The sequence below is a fragment of the Heptranchias perlo genome, chromosome 1 (assembly GCF_035084215.1).
Source record: "Heptranchias perlo isolate sHepPer1 chromosome 1, sHepPer1.hap1, whole genome shotgun sequence".
Classification (NCBI taxonomy): Eukaryota; Metazoa; Chordata; class Chondrichthyes; order Hexanchiformes; family Hexanchidae; genus Heptranchias; species Heptranchias perlo.
In genome coordinates this window covers 10,854,701-10,874,147 of record NC_090325.1, presented here as the reverse complement: position 1 = coordinate 10,874,147, position 19,447 = coordinate 10,854,701, and the positions used below count along the sequence as shown (strand labels likewise).

At 47.3% G+C, this 19,447-nt stretch overlaps 1 protein-coding gene across 2 annotated transcripts in view; it reads left to right on the top strand.

Annotated features, from left to right (window-relative positions):
* LOC137316523 (dedicator of cytokinesis protein 2-like) overlaps positions 1-19,447 on the top strand; it is a 1,021,473-nt gene that overhangs the window by 994,367 nt on the left and 7,659 nt on the right. For both annotated transcript variants that reach the window (XM_067980505.1, XM_067980471.1), the window contains exons 44-49: positions 4,178-4,264; positions 7,862-8,038; positions 9,177-9,260; positions 12,723-12,860; positions 13,681-13,901; positions 19,193-19,376. In XM_067980505.1, the coding sequence (XP_067836606.1) occupies positions 4,178-4,264; positions 7,862-8,038; positions 9,177-9,260; positions 12,723-12,860; positions 13,681-13,901; positions 19,193-19,376 (891 nt within the window). The remainder of the gene's footprint in view (positions 1-4,177; positions 4,265-7,861; positions 8,039-9,176; positions 9,261-12,722; positions 12,861-13,680; positions 13,902-19,192; positions 19,377-19,447) is intronic.

Here is a 19,447-nt window from a genome sequence, read left to right as displayed (position 1 = left end):
CAGGGCCTTGGTGAGACTACATCTGGAGTATTTTGCGCTGTTTTGGTCTCCTTATCTGAGGAAGGATGTCCTTGCCATGAGGGAGTGCAACAAAGGTTTCCCAGACTGATTCCTGGGATGGCAGGACTGACGTATGAGGAGAGATTGGGTCGACTAGGCCTATATTCACTCGAGTTTAGAAGAATGAGAGGTGATCTCATTGAAACATATAAAATTCTAACAGGACTAGACAGACTAGATTCAGGAAGGATGTTCCCGATGGCTGGGGAGTCCAGAACCAGGGGTCACAGTCTCAGGATACAGGGTAGGACATTTAGGACTGAGATGAAGAGAAATTTCTTCACTCAGAGGTTGGTGAACCTCTGGAATTCTCTACCATAGAAGGCAGTGGAGGCCAAGTATTCAAGAAGGAGATAGATATATTTCTTAATGCTAAAGGGATCAAGGGATATGGGGAAAATGTGGGAACAGGGTACTGAGTTAGACGATCAGCCCTGATCATTTTGAATGGCGGAGCAGGCCCAAATGGCCGAATGGCCTACTCTTGCTCCTATTTTCTATGTTTCTAAGAAACATATAAAATTCTGACAGTGCTAGACAGACTGGATGCAGGGAGGATATTTCCCCTGGCTGGAGGGTCCAGAACGAGGAGTCACAGTCTCAGGATACGGGGTAGGACATTTAGGACTGAGATGAGGAGAAATTTCTTCACTCAGAGGGTGGTGAACCTGTGGAATTCTCTACCTCAGAAGGCAGTGGAGGCCAAGTCACTGAATATATTTAAGAAGGAGCTAGATAGATTTCTGGACACAAAAGGCATCAAGGGGTATGGGGAGAGAGCGGGAATATGGTATTGAGATAGAGGATCAGCCATGATCATATTGAATGGCGGAGCAGGCTTGAAGGGTCGGATGGCCTACTCCTGCTCCTATTTTCTATGTTTCTATGTGTCCTCTGGTTCTTGACCCTTCCACCAATGGGAACAGTTTCTCTTTATTTACTTTATCTAAACCCTTCATGATTTTGAACACTTTTATCAAATCTCCTCTCAACCTTCTCTGCTCTAAGGAGAACAACCCCAGCTTCTCCAGTAAGGGTCTACGTAACTGAAGTCCCTCATCCCTGGAATCATTCTCGTAAATCTTTTCTGCACCCTCTCTAAGGCCTTCACATCCTCCCTAAAGTGCGGTGCCCAGAATTGGACACAATGCTCCAGTTGTGGCCGAACCAGTGTTTTATAAATGTTCAACATAACTCCCTTGCTTTTGTACTCTGTGCCTCTATAGCCTTACATGACCTCAAGACCTCAAGCTGGTGATTAACTCATTGTCAGTGATTGGCTGAGAATCATGATTGACCTTTTGTGGGCAGCCAATGAAGTACTTTTGAAGTGTCGTCACTGTTGCAATGTGGGAAACGCGGCGGCCGCTTTGCGCACAGCAAGATCCCACAAACAGCAATATGATAATGATCATCTGATTTTTTAATGATGTTGTTTGAGGGATAAACATTGACCAGAACAATAGAAGGGGGAAAACTGGCCAGGGTGGCACTGATCCCTGCTGGAGCGCGAGGGTGAGGTGAGGACAAGATTCGGCTCGGCTGCGATGGGCCCCACAGTCGATGCTCGCAGTTGGGGCTCATTTATGAATAGCAGCTGCTTGAGTGAAGGATCAGGGGGACACCCAGTGTACCCGAGCAAACATCAGCACCTTCCAGAGATGGGAGGAGAAAGTGAAGGGCTTTTCAATCCTGCTAGTATCAGAACAATATTTACCCGAGCAGTTCTATGTTTGTCAGGTGTCAGCTGTAGCACTCTCCCCTCCGAGTCAGAAAGTTCAAGTCCCACTCCAGAGGCTAGGCTGACACTCCCAGAGCCAGTACTGAGGGGGTGCTGCACTGTCAGAGGTGCCGTCTTTCGGATAAGATGTTAAACTGAGATCCTGTCTGCCCTCTCAGGTGAGACGTGAAAGATCCCACGGCCACTATTTCGAAGAAGAGCAGGGGAGTTCTCCCTGGTATCCTGGCCAATATTTATCCCTCAGCCAACACCTAAAAACAGATGATCTGATCATTTATCACATTGCTGTTTGTGGGACTTTGCACAAATTGGCCGCTGCGTTTCCTACATTACAACAGTGACTACACTTCAAAAGTACTTCGTTGTCTGTAAAGCGCTTTGGGAAGTCCTGAGTGAAAAGCACTATAGAAATATAAGCCTTTCCATCTTTATTTGGACTAAAACCAGATTTAAAAAGTTGATCTTCAGCCAATGTTTTTTTTTTTGTCAGTTGCCCAGAGCTCCATGCGTGGGGACCTGCCTGATGCTCAATTGCTAAATTTAAATCTGAGATCGATAGCTTTTTGGCAACCAAAGGTATTAAGGGATATGGGCCAAAGGCAGGTATATGGAGCAAGATCACAGATCAGCCAATCTTATCAAATGGCGGAGCAGGCACGAGGGGCTGAATGGCCTACTCCTGTTCCTATGTTCCGATGCACGTACTTTGCTTGCCAGCGTTGCAGAAGTGGTGCTCAGATTGCCTGAAGTGGGATTATCTATCCACCAGGTGGAGTGCTGGCCACCTCTGCGCTGAGAATGTTCAGTCTTCGGCCAGAAAATCTCTAGCCGTAAAAAACTAGGCAGGCACCCGGATTCACCGGGCCCAACCCTCGCGTCAAGGCACCTCTTGTAGGGGGCGGGGTCACCACCCTCTCCAAACAAGGCCATCGCCGTAAGCGGAGGGGAACGGGGACTCCCTAATGAGAGAGTTCCTACGCCTCGGGCCTACAGAGGGATCCGCCACCACACTTACTCCCCCTGGCTCCGCAGGACGGGTTTTTACAGATATTTTTTATTACTTACCCTTACGTTGGCGGCCACAGGGGAGGGAAGAGTTGACTGAAGAATCGTAGGATTCTAAGGAAGAAAGGGCGCCCACAAATTTAGCAGTGGGACCAACGCCTACGCAGATTGGGCGCAGGCCATCGCAGTGCTAAACTGGTGTGCTTTGAGCCCGTTTCACGCCCGAACAATGGGCACAATGCATACCAATTTCTATCCCCAAGTGCCTCTAGCCTGTCCTCATAACTCAGACCCCTGTCACCGGAGATCAGTCTTTTTGCTCTTCCCTGCACTCCCTCCAGCACTTGAATGTCCCTTATTTTTTGACGCACATTTCTTTGTATAATTTTTAAACACAACTCTAGCTTTTTTAGTGCTTGCTTCTGTGTCTTATAATGTGGAGGAACTAGTTATTGGGGTTGTTCAGGTGTTCAATCAATTTTCATCATCAATAAAGCAAAGCTTAGAACTCCAGCCCGAACCAATAACCCCCACCCCCCCGCCCAACCAACACCCACCCTCCACCCACCCCGCACCTCACCTCCTATCCAGCTTTAGAATTGGGACAGGTTGAGAATTCTAGAGTCGCCCCCAGTCTGCTCCCACCCTCCTGCTAGTGACTGGGTTTAGAGCCGTGTTGAGAGACAGCCAGAAACAAAATGTGAGGCTTTGTTTCTGGGAGTTGGATCACAAAGTGGAACTAGGCAGGTCCCTCAGCGCAGGGCTTGAGTATAGAAGATTGAGGGGTGATCTGATTGTGGTGTTTAAAATGTTAAAATGATTCGTTAGGGTAATACGGAGAAACTATTTTCTCTGGTGAAGGAATCAAGAACGAGGGGACCGAATCTTAAAATTAGAGCTCGACCATTTAGGAGGGACATCAGAAAGGACTTTTTTCCCCCACAAGGCTGTGGATGCTGGGTGACAATTGGAGCTTTCAAGACTGAGATCGATGGGTTTTGTTGGGTAAGGGTAGCAAGGGATAGGGTGCAAAGGCAGATAAATGGAGTTGAGGTACAGATCAGCCATGATCTAATTGAGTGGCGGAGCAGGCTCGAGGGGCTGAATGGCCTACTCCTGTTCATATGTTCCTAGCACTCAGCCCTAGTTGCAAAAAGTAGGATAGAAGAGGAGGTAAATCTGAAAGTAGTTTAAGGTGAGATAGAGGGAGATAGACCGAGAGAGCGAGACAGAAGTTTAAAAAACAAACGGTTTGGAAGATCCTGTGGGAGTTAGCAGCATCTGTGAGAGCTGGTGGCTCTTACCTGTTTGAATTGCCGCACGGATTAGGACCGATTTATTCATGCGGTAACATTCTTCTCTTTCAAACAGTCGATGTGGATTGAAAGGACCACATTCGTTACCGCGTACAAGCTGCCCGGCATCCTCTGCTGGTTCGAAGTTGTGCAAATGTCGTTGGTGAGTAATCGGCAAGAAAGAACTTGTGTCCATATAGTGCCTTTAACATCTTCGGGACGTCCCGAGGAGCTTCACGGCCAATTCATTTATTTTTTGAAGCCTAGTCATGCAGGCTAACATGACGGCCGATTTGCGCACAGCAAGATCCAACAATGGTATTGTCACCCCTTCACCTACAGCCAAAAGCCAGCTGCTCTCAGGATCCCAGTTGAACCAGAATGATACTGGGGCTGAAAGCGTTAAATTATGAGGACAGGTTGCACAGACTAGGCTTGTATTCCCTTGCGATTAGAAGATTAAGGGGTGATCTAATCGAGGTGTTTAAAAATGATAAAAGGATTTGATAGGGTAGATAGAGAGAAACTATTTCCTCTGTTGGAGGACTCCAGAACAAGGGGGCAGAACCTTAAAATTAGAGCAAGGCCGTTCAGGGGTGACATCAGGAAGCACTTCTTCACACAGAGAGTAGTGGAAATCTGGAACTCTCTCCCCCAAAAGGCCGTAGAGGCCGGGGGTCAATTGCAGACACGACTTCCAAGTTGACCCTGGTCAGTGTACAGCTACTTCACGTTGAAGGAGATCCCAAGAGTGAGACTAGTTCTGTAATTTACTGAGGGAGCTCAGTAGGAGCCATGGGGTAATCTTTGCCTGTGTGCCAAAGATAATTGAGCAAAACAAAACTCCAGGGTATCATTCGGACACCACAACCTACATCACGTGACACTGAATGGTCCCATTCCTCGAGTGATGCTTCCATCGACCCAATAGAACCCTTGGCCGGGAATTTCCTCAGAGCTGGTCCTGCTCCTAAGAACATAAGATATAGGATCAGGAGTAGGCCATATGGCCCCTCGTGCCTGCTCCGCTATTCAATAAGATCATGGCTGATCTTCTCTCTCAACTCCACTTTCCCGCCCTAACCCCATATTCTTTGATTCCCTTATATTCCAAAAATCTGTCAATCTCTGTCTTGAATATACTCAACGATTGAGCATCCACAGCTCTCTGGGGGTAGGGAATTCCAAAGATTCACAACCCTCTGAGTGAAGAATGTTTCGATGTCCCCTAGTTCTACACTGTCCAGCCAGGGGAAACATCCTCTCAGCATCTACCCTGTCAAGTCCTTTTAAGAATTTTATATGTTTCAATGAGATCACCTCTCATTCTTCTAAACTCCAGAAAGTATAGGCCCATTCTACTCAATCTCTCCTCATAGGACAATCCTCTCATCCCAGGCATTAATCTAGTTGACCTTCGTTGCACCCCATGTTGATTTAACTTTGCCTGACGCGGAGCAAACAAAGTTTCTGCCACACATGCAGCAAAGTTACAGCCACTGGAGCGGGAGAAGCTCCAAGGAAGTTCTGGCAATTGTGTTTTTTTTGGAGTGTCCGATTATCTCTGTCCACACTGAACCTTATAACATTCAGTCCATGCCTAAAATCAACATTTGTTCTCCTTCTTGCCACAGTTTTCTTCCTTCCACCCCCTGCCCCCTCCCCTCTCCCCCCCCCCCCCATACATTCCTCCTATCTTAGAGTGCCTCATGCCCTTTGGTATCTCGCCCAGGTGATCCTAGGCCGTGAGTGTCAGTAGGCTATTCAACCGTGGTGTTCATCATTGTCAAACCTGATCCTGTCCTCCTCTGATGCCCACACTTTCCATCAAGGAGCAGGAACCATGGCTGATTACTTTTCTCCTCCCTAGGACAGGGACAGTGACGCCAAATTTACGGCCTCGACCACTGCCCAGGCTGAGAACATAGAATCTGGACCTCTCCCGGTCAGTATGGTTCAGGTTCTACCCCAGAGGGCTGTGGATGCTGAGTCGTTGAGTATATTCAAGACTGAAATCAATAGATTTTTACACACTAAGGGAATCATGGGATATGGGGATTGGGCGGGAAAGTGGAGTTGAGGTCGAAGATCAGCCATGATCTTATTGAATGGTGGAGCATGTTAATTGGATCCATGTGATTTATCAATTTGTGTTAATTGTAGTCAGAGGGTGCATATCAATTGGGAACTCTCTCGTAACCATTTATATGAGAGCCGATCAAGGGTGTGGAGTGGGTAATGTGGGGCTCTGTGAATAAAGGCTTGGAAGCAACTGAAGACCAGGCTCTCGTGTTCTATCCTTCACTACCGGGCAAACCAGTTCATTACATGGTAGCAGAGTTGCCTAAAGGTGAAGGTTGGAAACTACAGTTTTTTTTGGACTCAAAACAAAACTTGAAAGCTTAGTGGCCATTGCGGAAAATGGCAGAAAGCAAGTTTAAATCGTCGAGGTATGATTTCCCTCCCATGTTCTTGGAGTTTGAACCATATGACCAGTGGAAGAATGAGGTTGATATGTGGACACGGGTTACTACTCCGCCAAAGAGAAAACAAGGCATGGCTTTGGCGTTGTCACTTCCTGAACCAAGTAAAATCAGAAGTAAGGTATTTTCTGAGATGGATGCAGGTCTTTTGGGTAATGATGAAGATTTTACTTTTCTAATAGAATTTCTGGATCAAACCTGTTCAGTGCCTATGAGGCCTGGTCAGCATTTGATAGATTTCGGAGAACAGATGGTCATTTAATGGAAGAGTAGATCATGAACTTTAACAAATTGTACAAAAGGTTGACAAAGTTCCAATTGGAAATCCCTGGATCACATGGACAGGCAACTGGTCCTAACTGGCATCCAGTTCTCGGAAAAGGAGACTATGTTGGATCAAATGGCTGCTGCCTTAAAAAAATCCCTGAGGAATTAATCATTCCCTTCAGCCTTCATGGAACAAATGAGGTCTTCCACTGTGACAGAGCAGGCTCGAAGGGCCGTATGGCCTACTCCTGCTTCTATTTCTTATGTTCTTATGGTCAGGACCAACGAAACCATCAGGGGCTAGGTTTCCTCAGAGATGCGTTATGCCTGAGAGGAAGCAGCTGCCCTCGTACTTCCTCCCCTGGGCTACCTGCGTGGCCCTGGGGAACTCCAGGTGCAGGCCGGCCCCCTCTGGCTGGGCCATTCCCCATAAAACTTTGGGGAGGAAATCCAGGCGCAGTTGCACGTGTGAGGGGCCTGCAGTTGCGCTCCCGGTCGCTGAGATGGGGGACCTTCCTGCTGCCGCTGCTGGAGAGCAGTTACAGGCTCTTCCTGGCTGCTACTGATTGTTCTGGTGGGGAAGGGGCCTTCGGCCTGCACCTGTAGTGCGCAAGGAGGGCCTGGGCACAGTTCTGCACGGCAGATACTCTTAAGGTGCACCTGCACAGCCATTGCAATAAGAGTCTGGAGTCCTTCCCCCCCACCACCACCCCCTCACCTCATTTGCACCTTAAAACTGAGCCTGTGCCCACTGAAGCTCCGGCCGACAACACACCTAGGGGGACCCCCAGGAAATCCTGGTGGGACGCAAAACCTGACGTGATGGGTCCCCTTTCTCCTCAGCACGACGCCCGAGGAACACTGATTTCACCGGTCACCCTGATGGCCGGCCGGCTGAGGCCTTCTACCCCGTTTGCCCTTCACTCCATTCAATTCGTCCTCCATGATGGAAATTTAGTGGGCCCCTGCCTTTCCGCGTCAAGTTAATTCATTGCCTCTACGCTCTGCAGGCTTACATAAGCCCACTGGAGAATGCCATTGAAACAATGCAGATGACCAACGATAAGATACTGGCCATGATCAACCAGCACCACAGTGACACCAACCTTTCTATCAACCCGCTCTCCATGCTTCTCAATGGAATCGTGGACCCTGCAGTAATGGGTGGATTCGCCAAATACGAAACGGTGAGTTTGTCGCTAACACAGTAAGAATGCAGCCTTTTCATATAGAATCATACAGCACAGAAGGAGGCCATTCAGCCCATCTTGCCTGTGCTAGCTCTTTGAAAGAGCTATCCAATTAGTTCCACTCCCCCTGCTCTAGCCCTGCAAATTTTTCCTTATCAAGTATTTATCCAATTCATTCCTGAAAGTTACTATTGAATCTGCTTTCTCCGCCCTTTCAGGCAGCGCATTCCAGATCATAACAACTCGCTGTGTAAAAAAATTTCTTCTCACCTCCCCTCTGGTTCTTTTCCTTGTCAGTGGAAACAGTTTCTCCTTATTTGCTCTATCAAAACCCCTCATAATTTTGAACACCTCCATTAAATCTCCCCTCAACCTTCTCCACTCTAATCCCAGCTTCTACCAATCTCTCCACATAACTGAAGTCCATTATCCCCGATACCACTCTGGTAAATCTCCTCGGTACACTCTCCAGGGCCTTGACATCCTTTCTAAAGTGCGGTGCCCAGAATTGGACACAATACTCCAGCTGGGGCCTAACCAGAGATTTAACATAACTTCCTTGCTTTTATACTCTATGTCTGTTTTTATAAAGCGTAGGATCCCGTATGCTTTGTTAAACGCTTTCTCAACCTGTCCTGCCACTTTCAGCGATTTGTGCACATATACCCCCCAGGTCTCTCTGTTCCTGCGCCCCCTTTAAAATTGTACCATTTAGTTGATATTGCCTCTCCTCATTCTTCCTTCCAAAATGCATCACTTCACACTTCTCTGCATTAAATTTCACCTGCCAAGAGAAGAGGGCTTAAGGAAAAACCTTTTGGTGTTTGGAATGAAAGCGGTGGATCCACTACATGTAAAGATACAGAAGAAAAAAAAAGTTTAAAACTTTTGGCCCAAGACAGTCATCACCTATTTTTATATCTAGAGAAATAATGGAACACTCCGCTGTGTTTCCAACAACAATGAGATGGGAAAGTTCATTTTAGGAATGGTGGGGAGGGGGGGCGGTGTCCACAACAAGCACAGTAGCCCTAAGGAAGCTGAGGGCTAAACCACTTTGCTGAAGCGTTTCTGCCAGGGGACATGAATAACATTTTTAATTGATATTCTTAAACTGGATCCTTCCACCCCTTAGGCGTTCTTCACTGAAGAATATATGAGGGAACACCCAGAAGACCTGGACAATATAATTAAAGTAAAGGATCTTATCGCATGGCAGGTAAGCAGAATGGCAGTCAATTCCTTACTGGACCTTGAGAAGTAAACGAAAGAAAGTTGGACTTATAATAAAGTTGTCACAGGGATTTCCCTCGTTGGTTCAGTTGGTAAGATCACTGTCTGGTGTGGAGCGAAGACAAAATTCCAGCTTGGCTCAGAGGTATCACCCTTGCTTCTGAGTACGAACATAAGAACATAACAAATAGGAGCAGGAGTAGGCCATCCGGCCCCTCGAGCCTGCTCCGCCATTCAATAGGATCATGGCTGATCTTCTACCTCAACGCCATTTTCCTGCACCATCCCCATATCCCTTGATGCCTTTAATATCTAGAAATCTATCGATCTCTGTTTTGAATGTACTCAATGACTGAGCCTCCACAGCCCTCTGGGGTAGAGAATTCCAAAGATTCACTACCCTACGAGTGAAGAAATTTCTCCTCATCTCAGTCCTAAATGGCCTACCCCTTATTCTGAGACTGTGACCCCTGGTTCTAGACTCCCCAGCGAGGGGAAACATCCTCCCTTCATCTAGCCTGTCGAGCCCTGTAAGAATTTTGTATGTTTCAATGAGATCACCTCTCATTCTTCTAAACTCTAGAGAATACAGGCCCAGTGTACTCAATCTCTCCTCATACGACAATCCCGCCATCCCAGGAATCAGTCTGTGAACCTCTGTTGCACTCCCTCTGTAGCAAGTATATCCTTTGTTAGGTAAGGAGACCAAAATTGTGCACAATACTCCAGGTGCGGTCTCACCAAGGCCCTGTATAATTGCAGTAAGACATCTTTACTCCTGTACTCAAATCCTCTTGTAATAAAGGCCAACATACCATTTGCCTTCCTGATTGCTTGCTGCACCTGCATGTTAGCTTTCAGTGACTCATGTACAAGGACATCCAGGTCCCTTTGAACATCAACATTTCCCAATCTCTCACCATTTAAAAAATACTCTGCATTTCTGTTTTTCTTACCAAAGTGGATAACTTCACATTTTTCCACATTATATTCCATCTGCCATGTTCTTGCCTGTCTATATCCCCTTGAAGCCCCTTTGCATCCTCCTCACAACTCACATTCCCACCTAGTTTTGTGTCATCAGCAAATTTGGAACTATTACATTTGGTCTCCTCATCCAAATCATTGATATAGATTGTGAATAGCTGGGGCCCAAGCACCGATCCCTGCAGTACCCCACTATGTGGAGATGCCGCTGATGGGGTTGACAAATGTAAGGAATCTTACAACACCAGGTTATAGTCCAACTGTTTTCTTTAAAAATCACAAGCTTTCGGAGGCTTTCTCCTTCATCAGGTGAGCGAGTGTGGGATTCCATGGAAGGTTACCGCATTTGTATTCAGAGAACAATACCTGGTGATTACAGATAATCTTTCCAACTGCCCGTTGTCAAGGCAATCAAAGTGTTCAGACAGAGTGATGTTACCTACAGGACCATCGAATACACAAACTAGTACCCCACTAGTCACTGCCTGCCAACCTGAAAAAGACCCGTTTATTCCTACTCTCTGTTTTCTGTCTGTTAACCAATTCTCAATCCATGCCTGTATATTACCCCCAATTCCATGTGCTCTAACTTTGTTCACCAACCTCCTGTGTGGGACCTTATCGAAAGCCTTCTGAAAATCCAAATACACCACATCCACAGGTTTCCCCCTTATCTATTCTACTAGTTACATCCTCAAAGAACTCCAATAGGTTTGTCAAACATGATTTCCCTTTAATAAATCCATGTTGACTCTGCCAAATCCAATTATTATTTTCTAAGTGTCCTGTTATCACATCCTCTATAATAGATTCCAGCATTTTCCCTACTACTGATGTCAGGCTAACAGGTCTGTAGTTCCCTGCTTTCTCTCTCCCTTCTTTCTTAAATAATAAGATTGCATTTGCTACCTTCCAATCTGTAGGAACCATTCCAGAATCTATCGAATTTTGGAAGATGACAACCAATGCATCCACTATCTCTATAGCCACCTCTTTCAAAACACTGTGATGTAGATCATCAGGTCCTTGGGATTTATCGACTTTTAGTCCCATTAATTTCTCTAGTAGGTAACATCACCTGACTCCACCCCTTGCCTCAGCCCACCTGCTGCTAAAACCCTCATCCATGCCTTTGTTACCTCCAGACTCAATTATTCCAATGTTATCCTGGCCGGCCTCCCACTTTCCACCCTCCGTAAACTGGAGTTCATCCAAAACTCTGCTGCCCATTTCCTAACTCGCACCAAGTCCCGTTCACCCATCACCCCTGTGCTCACTGACCTACATTGGCTCCCGGTCCAGCAACGCCTCCATTTTAAAATTCTCATCCTTGTTTCCAAATCGCTCCACGGCCTCGCCCCTCCCTATCTCTGTAACCTCCTCCAACCCTACAACCCTCCGAGATCTCTGCGCTCCTCCAATCCTGGCCTCTCACACATCCCCGATTTTCATCGCTCCACCATTGGCGGCTGTGCCTTCAGCTGTCTAGGCCCTAAGCGCTGGAATTCCTTTCCTAAAGGTGCTCCTTAAAACCTACCTCTTTGGCTTCTGGTCACCTGTCCTATTATCTTCTTATATGGGTCGGTGTCAAATTTTGTTTGATAATCGCTCCTGCGAAGCGCCTTGGGAAGTTTTATTACCTTAAAGGCACGGCCGCCAATGGTGGAGCGAGGGAAATCAGGAATGCACAAGAGCCCAGAATTGGAGGAGTGAAGAGATCTCAGAGGGTTATAGGGTTAGAGGAGGTTATAGAGATAGGGAGCAGCAGGCACATGGGAACAACACCACCTGCACGTTCCCCTCCAAGTCACACACCATCCCGACTTGGAAATATATCGGCCGTTCCTTCATCGTCACTGGGTCAAAATCCTGGAACTCCCTTCCTAACAGCACTGTGGGAGAACCTTCACCACACGGACTGCAGTGGTTCAAGAAGGCGGCTCACCACCACCTTCTCAAGGGCAATTAGGGACGGGCAATAAATGCTGGCCTCGCCAGCGACGCCCACATCCCATGAACGAATAAAAAAAATGAAGAGATTTGAAAAAAAGGATGAGAATTTTAAAATCGAGGCTTGCATCACGGTGAGCAATTTAATTCAATCAACTTTGTCAATACCTTTATAATCTCGAAAACGACACTTAGGTCACAATCAATTTCTCCTCTTTTCCTGAAAAATAGACCAGCTTCCTTAACCGTTCCTTGGAACTTGAATTGCAGCTACCTGGAGTCATCTTGTACCGTCTGAAGAGCAGTGTCGGTCTTCCTATGATTAGGTGCTGCAGAAGGGATCCGACAAACACCTCGTACCGCAGCAAGGCGACCTCTTGCGATTTGGTTATCATTTATTAAATGAATCTCGGGCAAGATGTTTTAAATTGAACATTTAACCCTCCAAAATAAACAGTTAATTGGTTGCCAATCAAAGTATGTCGTTCTCCTTTTATTTTCTCCTCTGAAGATCCCATTGCTGACGGAGGGGATCAGGGTCCATGGGAGGAAGGTCACTGATGCGCTGAAACCTTTCCACGATCGGATGGAGGAGTGTTTCGCTCAACTGAAAACGAAAGTGGAGAATCAGTATGGAGTGCGAGACCTGGTGAGTGAATCTTTCAGGGTAACTGCGAGCAGTTCAAACCGTGATAAGGGGACCGGGGGGGAGGCAGGTTCAAACTGCTTCAAAAGGTCAAAGATGGGTCCAATGTCAGGGAGTTCTTCACACATCACGAGTGATGAGTTCTTGAAATGGGGCTTCTGGGTAGGGCATTGGAGGCAGAAATCGTTTAAGGAACTTGTGCCGGGAACAATTGTGAGTTTGTTACGGATGGATGACCTGGGATGGAATTTCCATTGAATGGACAGGACAAGGAGTCGAGGTGTAAAGCAGGCTGCCGATTCGCTATCGCCCATTTTTTGCCTGGAGATAAAAGTTTGAAATGACTCCCCAGTGACCAGAGCAGTCCTATTCCCAAAGTACTTTATCACCTGGCCTCAGGAGGTCATTATGCAGCAGCCCAGCATGACAATCCCATTTTCCACTTGGTTGGGTGAGATCTCCAAGTTAGTCCAGAACGTGAGTTGCTCGGACTCAATTGGACGAGGAATGGGGCTCGGACTTGTTCTATTTTGGACCCTTCTAGCCCTCCTTTGCATTAAAGGGGAAGCTAGATAAACACATGAGGGAGAAAGGGGTAGAAGGATATATTGATGGAGTTAGATGAAGTAGGGAGGGAGGAGGCTCATGTGGAGCATAAACACTATCACAGACCTGTTGGACCGAATGGCCTTTTTCTGTGCTGTACATTCTATGTAATTCCTTTTCCTTAATGAACAACACAAGAATCGTTTTGCCATCTTGAGACTGAGATCAAGCAAACATTTATAAAATAATCTCTCTTGGACTTGTTAATCTTTTCCAGTCATTTTTCGAGGAGAGGCGAGGAGGAGGCGGAGGAGCAGGAGCAGGAGCAGGAGGAGGAGGAGGCGGAGGAGCAGGAGCAGGAGGAGGAGGAGGAGGAGGAGGAGGCGGAAGTCGGCCTCGATCCATGATCCGATCTTTTCGACCACTGTCAGTGATCTCGTCGAGTTCCTTGAGTTCAGTAAGCTCTGACAAAGAGACATCCAAGGTCACTGGGGACAGGTAAGTAAAGAAAGAAATGCTATTTATTCAGCACATTTCACATCTTTAGCCTATCCAAAGCATTTCACAGCCAAAGAATTACTTTTGAAGTGTAGTCTTCAACCATGATGATGTCCTGCAGTGCAGGCTTGGGCCTCTCTGAGTAATATATAAATAATAACAGGTGGTGTCGTCAATCCCAAGCTGAGCCTCAAACATAGGAACATATATCGGCTGTTCCTTCATCGTCATTGAGTCAAAATCCTGGAACTCCCTACCTAACAGCACTGTGGGAGAACCTTCACCACACGGACTGCAGCGGTTCAAGAAGAAGGCGGCCTACCACCACCTTCTCAAGGGCAATTAGGGATGGGCAATAAATGCTGGCCAGTTTTATTTTGGCGATTTACTTCTAGTGTAACTAGTTTTGGATCATGTGTGGCAAAGTGAGTAAGAGAATGTTGAGCCTATTTCTTGATCCTTTATTTACAATATTGCCGGTTCCTTTTTGTTATTTTACATTTTGTGGAAATTGCTCATGCCTTCAGGGCCCTAGGAATTGTCACAATCAAATGCCCACTGAGATGCCCACGTCTCAAGAATGAATAAAATTAAACAGGAACGGGAGGAGTAGGCCAGCCAACCCCCCGAGCCTGTTCCGCCATTCACTTAGATCCATCACCGTCCACTTAATACCAAAGCTCAAGTACCACCCGTCTCCAGCCTAGCTTCACGCCCACTGAAACCCTTATCCCCGTTTTTGCTGCCACTAGACTTGATTTCTCCAGTGCCCTCTTCACTGGCTTCCCAAGCTTAACCCTACATAAAAACCCCAACCTCTCCAAAACCTTCCCGCACTATGCCCCAATCACCCATCATCATGGCCTCCACGGTCTCCCTGTCCTGCAATGCACCAAATTCACCAAATTGCCTTGTCCGCTAGTCCCTCCATGCACTTGTCCCGCCCTATCTCTGTGATCTCCTCCTGTGCAACTGCCGTCCTCTGCCAGACTTTTCAGCCTTCTTGGCTGTACTCTTTGAAATGGTCCTTAAACTGCTCCTCATCCTGCGTTCGGTTCTGGGCACCGCACCTCAGGAAGGATATATTGGCATTGGAGACGGTGCAGCACAGATTCACCGGGATGATACCGGGGCTTAGAGGGTGAAATTGTCAGAACAGGTTGCACAGACGGGGCTTGTATTCCCTTGAGTATAGAAGATTGAGGTGTGATCTAATCAAGTGCTTAAAATGTAAAAGGATTCAACAAGGTATCGACAGAAAATCTATTTCCTCTGGTGGGGGAGTACAGAAAAAGAGGGAATAATCTTAAAATTAGAGCCAGGCCATTCAGGGGTGAAATCAGGAAGCACTTTTTCACACAAAGGGTAGTAGAAATCTGGATCTCTCTCCCCCAGTTCTTCCCTGCTGCTGTGACGCCCTGGAACCCCCATTCCACTTTGGAACCCAGAGCCACGATAGCAGCAGCCTGAGCTTCCAAATGCAGCAGTCAGACCGTGGATGGCAGATGTTTGTGCTGCACTGGAAGCTGTGACATCAGTCATCAGACGCTGCATCCTGGCGGGTTCCACAGTTGCGCTTATGGAGGTGACCACCCGTTCCGTGTGGGAAAGGATGGGCTCCAAGCTCTGCGCAAAGCCCCGTGCCAAGTTGGGAGCTGGACTCCTCCATGCCCTTTGACATTGTGCGCAGGCTTTCTGGCAGGCTATCCAGTGCACCAAGCGTTTGGCTGTGTCCACCTATCAGCCTTCTTCTGTAGCCTGGCCCATCGAAGTCATCATCTGACTCCTTTGCAGCAGAACTAGTGAGCGACCTCACCCTCCGGCGAGCTGGCACCTGTGATATCCGTCCCCCCCGCCCCGGCTCCTGCGCACTTGTGCCCAGTGTCTCATCACGTGCAGATCCCTCCTCTAAACTAGCGTCAGTATCTGAGCTGGTGGCTGCGAGTGTAAGATCGAGTGACGGTGTGTCTGCATCATCACTGTCATCTTCCTCTGCCTCCTCTGACTGTGCCGGCTCCAGTTCTTGGGTATCTGAAATGACAAAGGGACACAGGTTGAGTTGCAGTGAAGGGAGAGGAGAAAGTAAGACGTGCGTGCTCACACCATCTGCAGCACGTGAATCAGAAAAGTGTGGACTGAGGGAGAAGTGGGGAGCGAGAAGGAGGATTAGGTATGCAGAGATCCTCATCATCGATACCTCCAGCACCGCCAGTGACCACAATCTCAGCGACAGCCCGTCCAATGATAGACAGCACTGTCTCCTCCATGGGGGTGAGGACGTGGAGACGCCCCTGTCCTCCCCCAGGTCTTTTCTGCTGCCCACTGTTGCGCGCCACCTCCTCCAGCAAGCAAGAGGGAAATGTGTCAGTGAGTGTCACGCAAGATGTTTGGGTGATGTGCCTGTCATTGTTGAATAGCTGCCTGTGTGTGTGGGTGTGCGTCTTGCAACACTGGTAATATGTGAAGGTGAGATGAAGCATCTGATTTGATGAATTGCATACTGATTGAAAGGGTTTGTTGGTAGGTGGATGATGGGGGTGTAGTGCGGGGAGCAGTGGATGAGGCTAGTGGTGCAGTTGGTAGGAGATGCCACTAGACAGTTGAACTCACTCACCTTGACCACTCGTGTTGAATCATTGAACTTCTTCCTGCACTGCATCCATATTCTTGGCGCTATGCTCCTGTCTTTGTTATCGTCCGCTACTTCCTCCCACTGTATCTAGAGCATATGTTTGGAGGGTCTCTTGCCCCGCTGCGGATATAGGATGCCCCCCTTTCAGTCTACCTCTTGCAACAAAGTCTCTAGTGCGTCATCCGAGAACCTTGATGCACGCTCTCTCAAAGGCGCAGCCATTCTTCAATATATGGCAGCACAGATTCACTTCACAATTGACTTCCACTTAGAAAATCATAATATGATCAGGCAGAGTCAGCATGGTTTTATGAAAGGGAAATCGTGTTTGACAAATCTATTAGAGTTTTGTGAGGATGTAAATAGCAGGGTAGATAAAGGGGAACCAGTGGATGTAGTATATTTGGATTTTCAAAAGGCATTCGATCAGGTGCCACATAAAAGGTTGTTACACACGATAAGGGCTCATGGAGTGGGGGTAATACATTAGCATGGATAGAGGATTGGTTAATGGACAGAAAACAGAGAGTAGGGATAAATGGGTCATTTTCAGGTTGGCAGGCTGTAACTAGTGGGGTGCCGCAGGGATCAGTGCTTGAGCCTCAGCTATTTACAATCTATATTAATGACTTAGATGAAGGGACTGGGTGTAATGTATCCAAGTTTGCTGATGATACAAAGCTAGGAGGGAAAGTAAGCTGTGAGAAGGACACAAAGAGTCTGCAAAGGGATATAGAGAGATTAAGTGAGTGGGCAAGAAGGTGGCAGATGGAGTATATTGTGGGGAAATGTGAGGTTATTCACTTTGGTAGGAAGAATAGAAAAACAGAATATTTTTTAAATGGTGAGAAACGATTAAATGTTGGTGTTCAGAGAGATTTGGGTGTCCTTGTACAAGAAACTCAAAAAGTTAACATGCAGGTACAGCAGGCAATTAGGGAAGCAAATGGCACGTTGGCCTTTATTGCAAGGGGGTTGGAGTACAAGAGTAAGGAAGTCTTACTACAGTTTTCCAGAGATTTGATGAGACTTCACCTGGAGTACTGTGTACAGTTTTGGTCTCCTTATCTAAGGAAGGATATACTTGCCTTGGAGGCAGTGCAATGAAGGTTTACTAGATTGATTGCTGGGATGAGAAGGTTGTCCTATGAGGAGAGATTGAGTAGAATGGGCCTATACTCTCTGGAGATTAGAAGAATGAGAGGTGATCGCATTGAAACATATAAGATTCTGAGAGGGCTTGGCAGGGTAGATGCTGGGAGGTTGTTTCCCCTGATGGAGAGTCTAGAACTAGGGGGCATAGTCTCAGGATAAGCGGTCAGCCATTTAATACTGAGATGAGGAGGAATTTCTTCACTCAGAGGGTTGTGAATCTTTGGAATTCTCTACCCCAGAGGGCTGTGGATGCTCAGTCATTGAGTATATTCAAGGCTGAGATGGATAGATTTTTGGACTCTAAGGGAATCAAGGGATATGGGGATCGGGCGGGAAAGTTGAGTTGAGGTCGAAGATCAGCCATGATCTTATTGAATGGTGGAGCAGGCTCGAGGGGCCATGTGGCCTACTCCTGATCCCATTTCATATGTCTTATGTTCTTATGTTCCACCACTTCCTGCAACCAGAGTGCACCTCCCCTTTAAGAGGTGCAGACTGCCTTTAAGTAGTGCTAGCCACTCCCAATGTCGGGGCCCCCTGCTGATGCGTGCAGCCAATCAACAACTCAGGTCGCGTGGCTGAGCGCAGCAATCATTTAAATCACCAGGCAGCGCGAATGTTACGTGCTGCCTGCATCGTAACCAAAGGGCGTGGGTTAATCACGCACCACGATCCCAGCACCCATTATATTATCCAATATAACCTCTGAAGTGTGATCATAACCAGGCTTTGCTATTTGCCTTTTGGTAGCATCAGTGTGTCAGTTTTTGAATACTTTATTTTGAACTCTGGGCTCTTGAGCATCCCCAACTCCCTTCACCCCACCAATGGCGGCCATGCCTTCAGCCATCTAGGCCCCAAGCGCCAGAATTCCCTCCCTAAACCTCTCCACTCTCTCCTCCTTTGAGAGCCTCCTTAAAACCTAACTCTTTGACCAAGCTTTTGGTCACCTGTCCAAATGTTTCCTTCTTTGGCTTGGTGTCAATTTTTTTGTCTGATTACACACCTGTGGGACGTTCTACCTCCGCCATAGTAGCATCAGCAGTGGCTCAGTTGGTAGCACTCTCGCGCCCCGCACCCAAAGTCAGAAGGTTGTGGGTTCAAGTCCCCACTCCAGAGACTTGAGCACACAGTCCAGGCTGATACTTCCAGTGTTATACTGAGGGAGTGCTACCCTGTCAGAGGTGCCGGCTTTCAGACGAGATGTTAAACCGAGGCCCCGTCTGCCCTCTCAGGTGGACATAAAAGATCCCATGGCACTACTTCGAAGAAGAGCAGAGGAGTTCTCTCCTGGCCAATATTTATCCCTCAACCAACACCACTAAAAATAAACAGATTATCTTTGCCATTATCACATTGCTGTTTGTGGGACCTTATGCAAAATGGCTGCCGTGTTTCCCGACATAACTACACTTCAAAAAGCACTCCATTGACTGTGCAGCGCTGTGGGATGTCCTGAGGTGGTGAAAGGCGCCATATAAATGCAATTTGTTGTTGTTTACAGTGCGGATCCTCCGTTGCCGAAGAAACAAACCTCCCGCTCCCAGGAGAAATATTTGGACGGTGCAACTAAGGATATTGAGGAAAAGAAGGTCACGAAGAAGGAGAACAGGGTCAGCGGGCTGTTTGGCTCCAAAAAATCATCAGTGCCCGCCCCTCCCCCTCCTCCTTCTCCTGATGTCGCTGAGGTCAGAGAACCCAACTTACTTCAATCCTATTCCAAGTGGGAAAAATCCCTCTCTCCCTTGTTTGTAGTGAA